At 41.9% G+C, this 14,563-nt stretch overlaps 1 protein-coding gene and 1 long non-coding RNA gene across 2 annotated transcripts in view; one reads left to right on the top strand and one right to left on the bottom strand.

The window, feature by feature from the left end:
* Positions 1–7,576, top strand: part of CREBL2 (cAMP responsive element binding protein like 2) — a 25,426-nt gene extending 17,850 nt beyond the window's left edge. The window contains exons 3-4 of the mRNA XM_002752131.5: positions 280–424; positions 4,446–7,576. Coding sequence (XP_002752177.1) covers positions 280–424; positions 4,446–4,450 — 150 coding nt within the window. The 3' untranslated portion in view covers positions 4,451–7,576. The remainder of the gene's footprint in view (positions 1–279; positions 425–4,445) is intronic.
* Positions 1–14,563, bottom strand: part of LOC118144077 (uncharacterized) — a 15,436-nt gene extending 873 nt beyond the window's left edge. Inside the window, exon 1 of the long non-coding RNA XR_004728550.3 lies at positions 14,363–14,563. This is a non-coding gene — a long non-coding RNA (uncharacterized LOC118144077). The remainder of the gene's footprint in view (positions 1–14,362) is intronic.

Here is a 14,563-nt window from a genome sequence, read left to right as displayed (position 1 = left end):
ACACTGTGGGGAGATGTCCTTTTAAGCACAGGGGGCTTTTAAATCTGAGCAGCACTCCAGTACATCCAAAACAGTTCAGCAGCAGTTATCTCCATCTGAAAGATGGCAGATCTCACAGGTGTCCTCAGTTACAAATAGGTAATACCATGGAGGGTGGGATTCCCAGCAGCCAACGTGATTAACCTCTAGCCATGGGAGTTCTTATATCTGGCATTTCTACCAGTGGTTCCTAAACTCTGATGAGTAAAAGTTTATTTAAAGATGTTTTACATATTTCAGTACAAGCAGTGGTGCATGGCAATGGACCAAGGAAAAATCCCTTCTGAAATAAAGGCCCTACTCACTGGAGAAGAGCACAACAAATCTCAGCAGAACTCAAGCAGGCATACCAAGGCTGGAAAGACAGATGCTAATAGCAATTCCTGTGAGTACAGTGGGATAATTTATATATAAGAAGATATCCTGGCTGGGCGCAGTGGCTTATGGCTATAATCCTAGCACTTTGGGAGGCCAAGGTGGACAGATCGCTTGAGCTCAGGAGTTCAAGACCAGCTGGGGCAGTGTGGCAAAACCCCATCTCTATAAAAAAATACAAAAATTCGCCGAGCTTGGTGGTGCATGCCTGCAATCCCAGCTATTCAGAAGGCTGAGGTGGGAGGATCACCTGAACCCGGGGAGGTTGAGGCTGCAGTGAGCCATCATCATGAGACCCTGCCTCAAAAGAGTAGGAAAAAAAGAGGGTATCTCAAAGTAGGGTTTCTGTCGATCACTTTTCTTAGTATGTCTTTTTTTTTTTTTTTTTTTTTTGGAGGCAGAGTCTTACTCTATCGGCAGGCCCCAGGCTGGAGTACAGTGGCACAATCTCAGCTCACTGCAACCTCCACCTCCTAGGTTCAGGCAATTCTCCTGCCTCAGCCTCCTGAGTAGCTGGGACTAGAGGCGCACGCCACCACGTCCAGCTAATTTTTGTATTTTTAGTACAGGCAGTTTCACCATGTTAGTCAGGATGGTCTCGGTCTCTTGATCTAGTGATCCACCCGCCTTGGCCTCCCGAAGTGCTGGAGTATGTCTTTAAATAAAATGTGGATGCCATTTGTAACACACTAATAAGCAAGTGAAATGGCATTAGATTCTGGCTGGGTATGGTGGCTCATACTTGTAGTCCCCCGCCGAGGCGGACAGATTGCTTGAAGCCAGGAGTTTGAGACCAGCCTGGCCAACATGGTGAAACCTGTCTCTATTAAAAATACAAAAATTAGACATGGTGGTGTGTGCCTATAATCCCAGCTACTCAGGAGTCCAAGGCACAAGAATTGCTTGAACCTGGGAAGTGGAGGTTGCAGTGAGCAGAGATTGTGCCATTGCACTCCAGCCTGGGCAGCAGAATGAGATCCTGTCTCAAAAAAAAAAAAAAAGGAAAAAAAACGAAATGGTATTAGATTCCAATTAGATTCTAAATTCATTTTTGTTATTATTTTTTTTTTTTTGAGATGGAGTTCCCCTCTTGTTGCCCAGGCTGGAGTGCAATGGCACAATCTCGGCTCACTGCAACCTCCACCTCCCAGGTTCAAGCGATTCTCCTGCTTCAGCCTCCTGAGTAGCTGGGATTACAGGCATGCGCCATCACGCCCAGCTAATTTTGTATTTTCAGTAAAGATGGGTTTCTCCATGTTGGTCAGGCTGGTTTCAAACTCCCAGCGTCAGGTGATCAGCCCACCTGGGTCTCCCAAAGTGCTGGGATTACAGGTGTGAGCCACCACACCTGGCCTAAATGCATTTTAAAATGCATTTTGCATGGAGTCTGTAAAGAGCAGCTGATACATTTATCGAAATTTTATTATTAATAGACTTAGTCCATAAATGGGGGTGGCACTAATCTAGCTTTTTGTTAATAATGCTACCTTTTATTTGTATTTTGATTTACAAAGTACTTTCATTTATATTTATCTTAAATATTTCCTCCAATGATTGTGTTAAGGAATTATACATATTTTATTTTATTTTTGAGACGGAGTCTTGCTCTGACGCCCGGGCTGGAGTGCAGTGGTGTGATCTCAGCTCACTGCAACTCCCACCTCCTGGGTTCAAGCAATTTTCTTGCCTCAGCCATCCGAGTAGCTGGGACTACAGGCATGTGCCAGCATGACCAGCTAATATTTTTTTGTATTTTTAATAGAGACGAATTTCACTGTGTTAGCCAGGATGGTCTTGATCTCCTGACTTTGAGATCTGCCCACCTCAGCCTCCCAAAGTGCTGGGATTACAGGCGTCAGCCACCACACCTGGCGGAATTATACTTCTAGATGAAGAAGTAGCAGAAAGGCTGAGTAAGGTGCCCAAGATCACACAGCTTTAATGGTAGAACGTGTCCTCACCTAGTCTAGGATATCTAGTACAGTAGCCCATCACTGTAAGGATTGTTTTTAATTGAGGTAAAATTCACATAACATGAAAATTTCCAGAGCCATTTAGTATATTCACATTGTTGTGCAACCGTCACTTTTATCTAGTTACAAAACATTTAATCACCTCAAAAGAAAATCCTGAACCCATTAAGTAGTTATTCCCCATTTCCTGCTTCCCCCAACCCCTGGCAACCATGACTCTGTTTTCTGTCTCTGTAGATTTACCTATTCTGTATATTCGTATTTCATATACATGGAACTTACATAGTATGTGACCTTTTGTGTCTGGCTTCTGTCACCTAGTATAATATATTCAAGGTTCATCCACATTTTAGTGTGTGTCATTAGTACTTAATTCCTGTTTATGGTCAAATAATATTCATAGATATACAGTTGTTTATCCATTTATGGACAGATGCTTTACCTCTTGGATATTGTGAATATTACTGCTGTGAGCATGTGTGTACAAGAATTTGTTTGCACACCTGTTTTGAATTTATTAGTCTATATCCCTGGGATTCAAATTGTCAGGTCAAATGGCAATTCTGTGTTTAATTTTTGAGGAACAATCAAACTGTTTTCCACTGTGGCCAAAACAGTTTACATTCCCGCCAGCAATGTTTGTCTGTCCAATTTTTCCACATCTCACCAACACTTATTTTCCATTTTTTTTTAAACTATAGCCATTCTAGTGGGTATGGAGTGGTATCTCATTGTGTTTGCTTTGCATTTCCCTCATGTCTTACGATGTTGAGCATATTTTCATGTGCTGTTGGAGAAATGTCTCAGTTCCTTACTCATGTTTTAATTGAGTTGTTCTTGTTGTTGAGTGGTAACAGTTTCTTACTGTGGTTATAAAACCTTTATCAGTTAAATGATTTGCAGATATTTTCTCCCCTTCTTGAGGCTGTCATTTCATGTTGTTGATAGTGTTCTTTGATGCACAGAATGTTTTAATTTTGATGAAGTCCAATTTATCTATTTTTGTTCTTTTGTGACTGATGCTTTTGGTGTTATACCTAAGACGCCATTGCCAAATCCACAGTTATGAAGATTTACCCACCTCATGTTTTCTAAGAATTTTGTGGTTTTTACTCTTTTATTTGGGTGGTTGATCCATTTTGAACTAATTTTTCTATATGGTGTAAGGTAGGATGTTGCATGTGAGTATCTAGCTGTCCCAGCAACGTTTGTTGAAGAAACTGGAAAGGCTTTGAAATGAATATATCCTATGTTTATTTCTCCATTATTGTGATTACTCTGGGAGTACTTTAAATAATTATAAGGAAACATTACAAACTTTTTTTTAATTAACTTTTTTTAAGGCCAGCCTCTGGGAGCACAGAATAAACTTTTTATCTTCTAAATTTTTTTTTTTGAGACAGAGTTTCACTCTTGTTACCCAGGCTGGAGTGCAATGGCGCGACCTCGGCTCACCGCAACCTCCACCTCCTGGGTTCAGGCAATTCTCCTGCCTCGGCCTCCTAAGTAGCTGGGATTACAGGCACGTGCCACCATGCCCAGCTAATTTTTTGTATTTTTAGTAGAGACGGGGTTTTACCATGTTGACCAGGATGGTCTCGATCTCTTGACCTTGTGATCCACCCGCCTCGGCCTCCCAAAGTGCTGGGATTACAGGCTTGAGCCACTGCGCCCAGCCTATTTTAAATATTTTTTATAAAATTGAAGAAATTGGCTTTTTGATAACTTTTATTAGATGACATTTGTCTTCATCTAGGTTGACAAGTACACTAAAATCTTAGACTCTTATGACTGTAGAATTCACCCATGTAACCAAAAACCACTTCTACCCTAAAAGCTACTGAAATGTTTAAAAATTAGAAAAACAAAACATTTGCCTTCATCTAAATTGAAGTAATGGAAAAAGCCAAATCAGCTTCTTTTTAGTCTGTATTTTTAAAAAATTAGCCTTCCTGAAGATACTAAACTGAAAAAAAAAAATTCATGCATCTGAAAACAGATTAATCAAACTTCATTTACTTTAAAAACATTCTCACATTGGTAACTTTTATTTTTCAGGGTGAAGATTATGTAAAATGATAAGTCAGTGATTGAAGCCAATTTTCTGATTCCCATGGAAGATGAATGGACAAGAGTGTACTTCTTGGCTCCATTTACTACCTACTGCTCAGTAGTCATCTCTGTAAATCTGCAGTTTCTACCAAAACGTGTGATCATAGATCTCAAAGGATCTTGCTTTAACTTTCAACAGTTAGAAAATCTACAGACATTCAGACCTGTCTGGGTTGGTATTGCTACCCATGACATTTAACATGTTGTGATGCTTGAAAACACAGGAGTAGAGAAAATGGATGAAGATTGTTATTTTTGCACCTTAACTCCACATTGCTTTATCGGTTAATTTATATTCTTTCCATGTAATTCATGTAACTGTATGTCTGTGTGTGTTTACGTGTCACCGCCTTTCATGTTTTTGATCGTCCTACAGAGAGAAACCAGATGAGCTGATTACTGTCTAGAAGTTCTCTGCCTTTATGGACCTAATCTTATTTTTATTTACTTGAGTAATTCTTATTCTCTGCATGAACCGTGATTTCTCCTGTGAGCCATTCCAGCATAAGCTGTGAATATGTTTTAACAAATATATACATTTCTATTTTTATAATCCATAAGGATATGCCTGTTTTAAATAACATACATGTTAACAAAATCTATCAGGAAAACTCTCAAGACAGCTTCTGTTTAAAATCTTTGTTGCTGTCTTCTCAAACTATATTTATAAAAATTTGCTAGGGCCAAATCCATACTTGGAGAATAATTCATCAAATTTTATTTTTAAGTGAAAAGTAACCTTTCAGGTGTTTCAGCATCATACATTATCTTGACAACCTAGGGTATATATGTACGTATGTTTCTTATTGTATGTCTATATATGTGTCTGGGGAGGACAGGAGTGAATGTTCACACACATTTTCTTGTATACTCCACTAAATTGGAGAATCTTTCTGAAGAAAATAGGATGAAACTAGCTGCTGAGATTGAGTTTCTGCCTTAAGATCTGGAACAAAAAAAGGGACAAATTGCCGGTAGATCTACTAACCGAAGCCATTACCTGAACACTTTCTGCCCAGACATGAATTTCCTGACAGGTTCTGAACCAGAAACACACTGTGGGCATGCATCTGGTTCAGCCGGGCTACGCCTCCACTATGGAGGGAAGCACTGGAGCTGGAGTTACGCGCAGCACCGCAGCTAGTGGGCCTGGCCGGGGGTGCAGAAGGGCAGGGTAGTTCTTTCCAGTTCCCCTCGCAGCTACACTTATTTTCTTCCTGACTACCAAATGGAGTGATGGTTGAAGAATCAAGCTCATAATGTCATACACCCAGACAGACCCAGGAATCTTTTGATTTCCCCAATGAGATACTTTATCATTCTCTCTTCTCTTCCCCATGGTTAAAACAGGAGTTATGTTCTCTGTCGCTGCTAAATTATTCTTCACTCAAGTGAAGCAAATATTTAGCTTCAAACAAAATGTTTTGTTCTGAACTGACAGTTTAAGAGGAGATACCCTAGTCTCGATTGTCTTTGAGGAAGGGCATGAGATGGACCACATAGTTTAAGATTACAAGGTACTTTCCCTCTTCTCTCAGGCCATGCATTTGAATAAAGTGCCTCCCCTTAGCCTGAGCTCCTAAAGGCCTCTTGTACTTGGGTTGCAAACTCAGATCTCTAGTCTAGTCTAGTCTAGTCATGTGTGACTGTGTACTGACATACCACTAGCCCAGTTTGCTGGGTCTCTCTATGTTTTGGAAGTTGGGGGTTTAATAATATTTAATGTCTTTTTTAGGATCATAAATATAAAGAGGTTTGTTGATATTCAGGCCTTAAGAATTTAAAGGTTTTAAATATAGCATTCAGATTGTAATTGGGTGTGTTTTTGCCATCTGGTCTACTCAATTGTATGTTCTTATTTTGCAAAACAACCCAGGACTGACTTTATGTTTCTTCGTTCAGTACCTTTTGAATTACCCCAGAAGAGTTGTTTTCAAAACAAACATTCCAAAATGAATGTGGCTCTTCAATGGAAGTCTCTATTGTGCTTGAAGTATTTCTTCTCTGATTGTAATTCTAAATTAGAGTCATTTGAGCTTCCTCCCTTCCCGCTAGTATCTTTATAGGAGCAGGGAAGAGCAGTAACTTTGTCTTCAGGTAGAGGATGTGTAATTTTGGGTGAAGTTAAATTACAGTTTATTTGGGGTTATTCCTAAGCCTATTTATTTGGTATTTTGGAGGAGTTCACACTAAGAGAATGTTGATTGCCTCAGCTATTGTGCTGGCTGCACACTTTGGTCACTTTTGAAGCATGTTAATAAATGTCACTGATGAAAACAGCTGGAGCATTTCCTTCCCATTCCGGTGAAGGAGCAGTATAGTGAAATCCTGGCACCCCTCGCCTGGGATGGCAAGAAGGCTGAGAGTTATGGAGTCCAGGAGAAGATGCTGCTCTCCTTGCTTTTCTGAGTAAACCAAGTAATGTTTTCCTTTTCTTATTTTCCCAAAGAAAGAAAGATAAGGGGAGAAATGTATTTGTATATTTAGACCAGTCAAATTCTGTCATTATTTTAGCATCAACCTGCTGTATATTAGAGCAACTGAATATAATGCAGAATAAGTTTGACTAGATCAAGTTTTAAGATATGGTTGAAGTTCTTTAAAAATTTTTCTATTTTATCTAAAATCTTTCCATTGTATCTAAATCAGAATGATCTTCCTGCAGCAAATTCACATCACTGTTTGCCAGCTAATTGACAGTGTATCAGCATCACTATGTAGCATTCTATTTTAGCATCTTGGAATTATGATCATTCGATTTGGCTAATTACAAAAGTATAGGTTTAAACTGGGCTTACCTTGAGTTAAAATAAAGGCAAAGAAAATCTAAAAACATAATTGTTATATTTCACAAGAAATCAGTTGCATATTATCCATTACGTATTTTTTTTTAAAGGAAGAGTCACCTTAAATTATTTTCTGAGTCACCTTGAATTTTTGATCTCTCAACCTGCTTTTTCAGTTTTGTAAAACGGGGGAGGATAACTTTCACAGGACAATTGGTAGGCTAAATAGGAGTTATAAAAAACTGCTTGTTAAATAGGAAAGAGCTACATTAAATTTAAATATTCACATTATCCCTGTGTTTGACTATTTTTAGGATTTAAATCACTAAAGATCAATATATTTAGTGAGTTGGACTTTAAATATGTAGTATTGTAGCTATCACATTTCCCAAGTCTTTTTAGCTACATCATGTCTATCCTTAGAATGTTATAGTTGGAGGCCCATTTTAGCATTAATAGCGTTCTATTAATTAGATTAATTTTAAGAACAACTAATATTCCAACTGGCAATATCATCCTATAATTATCTGCATAAAGCAGCTTTTGGGCTACTAGGTAACTTAGTTCTCTTCTCCTATTCCATCCATTTTACTTAACTACAGGGTGGTCATGAATCAGAGGCATGACTGCCTTGTAAGGTTGTGCTGATTTTGCACTGTACAAAAGTACAAAGTTAAGGCGGTGAATAGTCTTAAAAATCTACTTTACATTCCCCTCAACAAGCTATGTGTGGAAGAAGGGGCTCCTGCCTTTTCACCAAGGTATATACGTGGCACAGTTCTGCCCAGAAGAGATGTCTTTTTCTAATTTGCCCAAAGGGGATATCTTTCTTAATTCCTCCACCAGGGGTGCCTTTTAAAAAATGTGCAAAACCTTGGTATGTTGCAGCTGGCTTTTGCTGGCTCCCCAGAGGAAAACCAATTGTGTACATCTCTTCCCAACTCAATGTTCAGTGACATCAGCATAGTAGCTTTCAGTGGACAATGGTGGGAGTATTTACATCATAGAAATTAGCAATTGCTACAAATTGTGGATCCCCCACCCTCTCAGTCAGTTTCTAACACCACTGAAAAAGGCCCAATGTAGGCTAGCATTGCCCTTAACAGAGCAGGCACATTGGAGTCCCAAAGTGTGTATGATTGAAGAACACATAGAGCTGGAAGAACTCTTTTTGGCAGCTTGGAGATGTTCATATCAAATTCACATCGGTTCACAGACACATGGTAGTTCTGACTCAGAAACTTATGGGTCACAGAGAAATACACAGTCCAGCTCTAGAAATGACTGGGAAGTGAATCAGCCAAAAATTTTTTTTTTTTGAGACGGAGCCTTGCTCTGTCGCCCAGGCTGGAATACAGTGGTGCCATCTTGGCTGATGGCAGCCTCTGCCTCCTGGGTAGCTGGGATTCAAATGATTCTCCTGCTCTAGTCCCCCGGGTAGCTGGGCTTATAGGCATGCACCACCACGCCTAGCTAATTTTTGTATTTATAGTAGAGATGGGGTTTCACCATGTTGGCCAGGCTGGTCTCAAACTCCTGACCTCAGGTGATCTGCCCACCTTGGCCTCCCAAAGTGCTGGGATTACAGGCATGAGCCACCATGCCTGGCTGAATCGGCTGAATTCTTAAGCCTTGGGGTAAAAGCAGCCACAACTAATTTATCTACTGTGTTGTAACACAGTTCACCAGCCACTACTACATTGAGGAGGGCTGGAGCTGGACAGTGAACTCTGGTTTACAGGCCATTTTGACTTTGCAATAAGATAAATATTTGGGCAGGAAAATTTTCCCATGATCCAACAGAACCCAACCCAATCTTACCATGCCTCAGCAACCCCTTCCTGAGAAGGAGAGCAGTGCCTGGAAAGCACATTATAAACCTGAGCCCAACATGTAATCAAGGTCACAGGCTGAATGTGACAACACCTGTGTCTAAACTAGGTAGGCTTGAATAGCCCAGAACAAAATAGGCCAAAAGGCTATCCCAAGCCCCCACTGAGTTTCAGATCTTACTACTTAAATGGAGCAGAGACCATGCTTGTCAGCACCACAAGAAAAGTTTGTACAAGACATGGTAATAAATAAATACCCCTAAACCATCTCCTTCTGGGCCAGGACAGGCCTCAGCTGCTACAAAAGAAGAGAAAGAACATTGAAAAAGTAAGAAAGAAAACAAAAACAAAGATGGCCAAGCCTTCTTTCAGAAGGAGCAACAGAGTTCATATAGGGGCTGGGCGCGGTGGCTCACACCTGTAATCCCAGCACTTCGGGAGGCCGAGACGGGTGGATCACAAGGTCAAGAGATGGAGACCATCCTGGTCAACATGGTGAAACCCCGTCTCTACTAAAAAATACAAAAAATTAGCTGGGCGTGGTGGCGCGTGCCTGTAATCCCAGCTACTCAGGAGGCTGAGGCAGGAGAATTGCCTGAACACAGGAGGCAGAGGTTGCAGTGAGCCGAGATCGCGCCATTGCACTCCAGCCTGGGTAACAAGGGCAAAACTCCGTCTCAAAAAAAAAAAAAAAGAAATACCTGAGACTGGTATTTCTCTAATTTATAGAGAAAAAGAGGTTGGATTGGCTCACATGGTTCTGCAGGCTGTACAGGAAGCATGGCTGGGGAGGCCTCAGGAAACTACAGTCATGATGGAAACAAAGCAAGAGCAGGCATCTTACACGGCAGGAGTGGGACCCAGTATGGGGGCTACCACACACTTTTAAACAACCAGATCTGGTGGCCACTCACTACACAGGGCTGAAGGGGGATTGTGCTAAAGCATTCATGGAAACGCCACCCTTGTGATCCAGTCACCTCCCACCAGTCCCCACCTCCCAGCACTGGGGATTACATTTTGGTATGAGATTTGCTGGGGACCAGATCCAAGCCATCTCATTCTGCCCTTGGCCCTTCCAAATCTCCTGTCCTCACATTGCGAAGTACAAGCATCTCCTTCCCAACAGCCCCGCAAAGTCTCAACTCATTCCAGCATTAACTCAAAAAGTCCACAGTCCAAAGTCTCATCTGAGACAACGCAAGTCACTTCTACCTATGAGCCTATAAAATAAAAAATAAGTTAGTTACTTCCAAGATACAAAACAGGTGCAGGTATTGGGTAAATACTCCCATTCCAAAAGGGAGAAATCAACCAAAAGAAAGGGGCTACAGGCCCTATGCAAGTCTGAAACCCAGCAGAGCAGTCATTAACTATTAAAGCTCCAAAATCTCCTTTATGGAGTATATCTCACATCCAGGGCACACTGGTACAAGGGGTGGACTCCCAAAGCCTTGGGAAGCTCCACCCCTGTGGTTCAGCCCCCATGGATGCCCTAATGGGCTGGTGTTCAGTGCTTGTGGCTTTTCTAGGTGCATGGTGCAAGCTGTTGGTGGCTCTATGATTCCAGAATCTGGAGGATGGTGGCTTCCTTCTCACAGTTCCACCAGGCAGTGCCCCAGTGGGGACTCTGTGGGGCCTCGAACCCCACACTTTCCCTCCACAGTGCCCTAACAGGTTATCTATGAGGGCTCTGCTCCTGCAGCAGGCTTCTGCCTACACATCCAGGCTTTTTCCATACATCTAGGCAGAGGCTCCCAATTCTCGACTCTCGCACCCTGTGCACCTGCAGGCTTAACATCATGTGGAAACTGCTGAGGCTTATGTCTTGCAGCCTCTTAAGCACCAGCTTGAGCTGTATCCAGGCACCTTTGAGCCATGGCTGGAGATGGAGTGGCTGGGATGCAGGAAGCAGAGTCCTGAGGCTATACAGAGGAACAGGACCCTGGACCCAGCCCATGGAACCATTCAATCCTCCTAGACTTCTGGGCCTGTGATGGGAAAGGCTGTCTCTTAGATATCTGAAATGTCTTGATGGCTTAACCTCATTGTCTTGACTATCAGCATTTGGCTGCTTTTTACTAAGTAAATTTCTACAGTGGGCTTGAATTCCTCCCCTGAAAATGGACTTTTCTGCCATATGGCCAGGCTGCAAATTTTCAAAACTTTTATGCTTTGCTTCCCTTTTAAATGTAAGTTCCAGTTTTATGTCATTTCTTTGCTCATGCACTTGAGCATATGCTGTTAAAAGCAGCCAGACTAAATCTTGAATGCTTTGCTGCTTAGAAATTTCTTCCAGCAGACATCCAAAATCATCATTCTCAAGTTAAAATTTCCACATATACCTAGGGCAGGGGCACAATGGCACAAAGGGCCTCCCAATCTTTGCTAAAGCTTATCAAAAGTGATCTTTGCTCCATTTCTTAGTTAAGTTCCTCATCTGTCTGAGATCTTGTTAGCCTGGCCACCTCTGTTCATATCACTATCAGCATTTTGGTCACAACCATTTAACAAGTCTCTAGGAAGTTCCAAACCTTCTCTCATCTTTATCTTTTTCTAAGCCCTCTGCACTCTTCCAACATCTTCCTGTTACCCAGTTCCAAAGTAGCTTCCACATGTTCAGCTGTCTTTACAGCAATACCCCACTCCTGGTACCAGTTTTCTGTATTACTCTGTTCTCACATTGCTATAAAGAAATACCTGAGACTGGATAATTTATAAAGAAAAGAGGTTTAGCTGGGCACGGTGGCTCATGCTTTTAATCTCAGCACTTTGGGAGGCCAAGGTAGGTGGATTGCCTGAGGTCAGGAGTTTGAGACCAGCCTGACCAACACGGAGAAACCCCATCTCTACTAAAAATACCAAAAAAAAAAAAAAAGTTAGCTGGGCATGGTGGCGGGTGCCTGTAACCTCAGCTACTCGGGAGGCTACAGCAGGAGAATCGCTTGAACCTGGAGGTTGCAGTGAGCTGAGATTGCCCCATTGCACTCCAGTCTGGGCAACAAGAACGAAACTCCATCTCAAAAAAAAAAAAAAGAGGTTTAATTGACTCATGGTTCCATAAGCTGTTTGGAAAGCATGGCAGCATCTGCTTCTGGGGAGGCCTCAGGAAACAATCATGGTGAAAGGCAAAGCAGGAGCAGGACCAAAGGGGAGGGAGAAATGCCACACACTTTTTTAAACAACCAGATCTTGTGAGAACTCACTATACAGTACCAAGTGGGGAATGGTGCTAACCCATTCATGGTAACTCTGCCCTAATGATCCAGTCACCCCCCACCAGACACCACCTCCAACACTGGGAGTTAGAATTTGACATGAGATTTGCTGGGGGGACAGATCCAAATCATATCAGGAGCCAAACCAAAGATGAAAGCTGTCAATGCCTCTTCCCTCGTTGGAGGAACCTCACCTTTTTACCACTCCAGACAAAAAAAGAAAAAAACCTGTGTATGAGCCTTCTGAACCAGGCAGAGTGAGAAATCTACCTAGCAATAACCAATAAAATGTCTTTAAAGCTGACTGTAGTAGCAACAGTCCTCTTTCTGGAGTAGTGGGGAGCAGGGAGTCTAGCACAAAGCAGAAGAACCCAGACCAGTGTAAGAAACAAACCACAATAAATCTGAGCTCAGGAGTCGACGACTCATTTTAGATGATACAGGGGTACCCAGCTAGACAGATTTGAAGTAGGAAATTGGGGAAGATGGTTTCAAATACATGGGACTCATCACAGGGTTCCTTTATTTTTATTATTATTTTTGAGACAAGGTCTTGCTCTGTGGCTGGAGTGCAGTGGCTTGATCTCAGCTCACACTGCAACCTCTGCCTCCTGGGCTCAGGTGATTCTCCCACCTCCATCTCCCAAGTAGCTGGGGCTGCAGGTCCCACCACACCTGGCTAATTTTTAAAATTTCTATTACAGCTATGCTGGGAGTAAGTAGCTGTTTGTTTTTTCTTTTTTAAAATTTTTTGTAGAGATATTTTGCTATGTTACCTGGGCTGGTCTTGAACTCCTTGCCTCAATCAATCCTCCCACTTCAGCCTCCCAAAGTGCTGGGATCACAGGTGTGAGCTGCCATGCCCAGCTTCCTTTAACTTACCACTCTTAATGAAATTAATATTTTCGGATCATTAGGCACATCATGATGTGACTGGGGGTGACACACAACATCAAGCTAAAATGTGCTCATCCATTTGTTATTAGGTAAGATGAAAATAGAATGGTTCTACAAGTCTGATATATGCCAATGTCATTTTAATAAATATGGCTTTTTAGGAGCATTCTTTTTAGAAAAAATGTAACCAGTTGTGTACTGATAGATGTTTAACAACTGACTCTTGATTGGAGGACGGCGTGATTTGCAGTATTTGCCAGTTTCTGGGGTGGAAATATTCCCACCATAGTTGGTTTGAATATTTACCGTGTTCTTAACCAGCTCCTAAAGTTTTTGAAAATTTAGGCTTGGCTTATGACCCAACCGCACGTCATTGGGTAACCTATGTAGTATAAGGATGGGCTATCAGTTAGGAAGCTTTCAGCTGCCAGTAAGAACACACAGCCAAAATGGACATAAATAACAAAGACCTATCTCACATCAGAAGTCTGAGGACTACAGTGGTTCATCAGTGTCATTAAGCCGTTTACAAATGTCATGGCAAAGTCAGGAAGTTACCCCATATGCTCTAAAAAGGGAGACATGAATGATCCACCCCCCTTTCAGCATATAATCAACAAATAACCACAAAAATAGGCAACCAACAGCCCTCAGCCTGCTCTGTCTATGGAGTAGCCGTTCTTTTATTTTTATTTATTTACTTATTTTTATTTATTCGAAACAGACTCTCGCTCTGTCGCTCAGGCTGGAGTGCAGTGGTGTGATCTCAGCTCATTGCAACTTCTGCCTCCTGGGTTCAAGTGATTCTCGTGCCTCAGCTTCCCGAGTAGCTGGGATTACAGGTGCTTGCCATCATGCCGAGCTAATTTTTGTATTTTTAGTAGAGATAGGGTTTAACCATGTTTGCCAGGCTGGTCTTGAACTCCTGACCTCAAGGGATCCGCCCGCCTTGGCCTCCCAAAGTGCTGGGATTACAGTGTAAGCCACCATGCCCACCCCATTTTTTTATTCCTTACCTTCCTAATAAACTGGTTTTCATTAAAAAAAAAAAAAAAGTCATTTAAAACCCGGAGTCTTTCCTTCCTTCTGCTCCCCCATCCTCTGCAGATTGGCTGTCGCCTTCAGCTTACCCGCTCCGGGTTGTAATATGACTGCTCCAGGCATCTCTCTCACAAACATGATCTGAAGAGAAGGAGTTTTTTCTCGTTACTGTTAGTGGTGGAGGGTCTTGACAGTTTGAACAAAGAATTGAACAGAACGCACAACGCAAGGCAGGAATGAAGGGATTTTTTTGAAAATGAAAGTACACTCCACAGTGTGGGAGCAGGACT

Source organism: Callithrix jacchus, chromosome 9 (genome assembly GCF_049354715.1).
Source record: "Callithrix jacchus isolate 240 chromosome 9, calJac240_pri, whole genome shotgun sequence".
Classification (NCBI taxonomy): Eukaryota; Metazoa; Chordata; class Mammalia; order Primates; family Cebidae; genus Callithrix; species Callithrix jacchus.
Note: the sequence above shows the minus strand (reverse complement) of the source record. Positions and strands in the feature narration are given on the sequence as shown.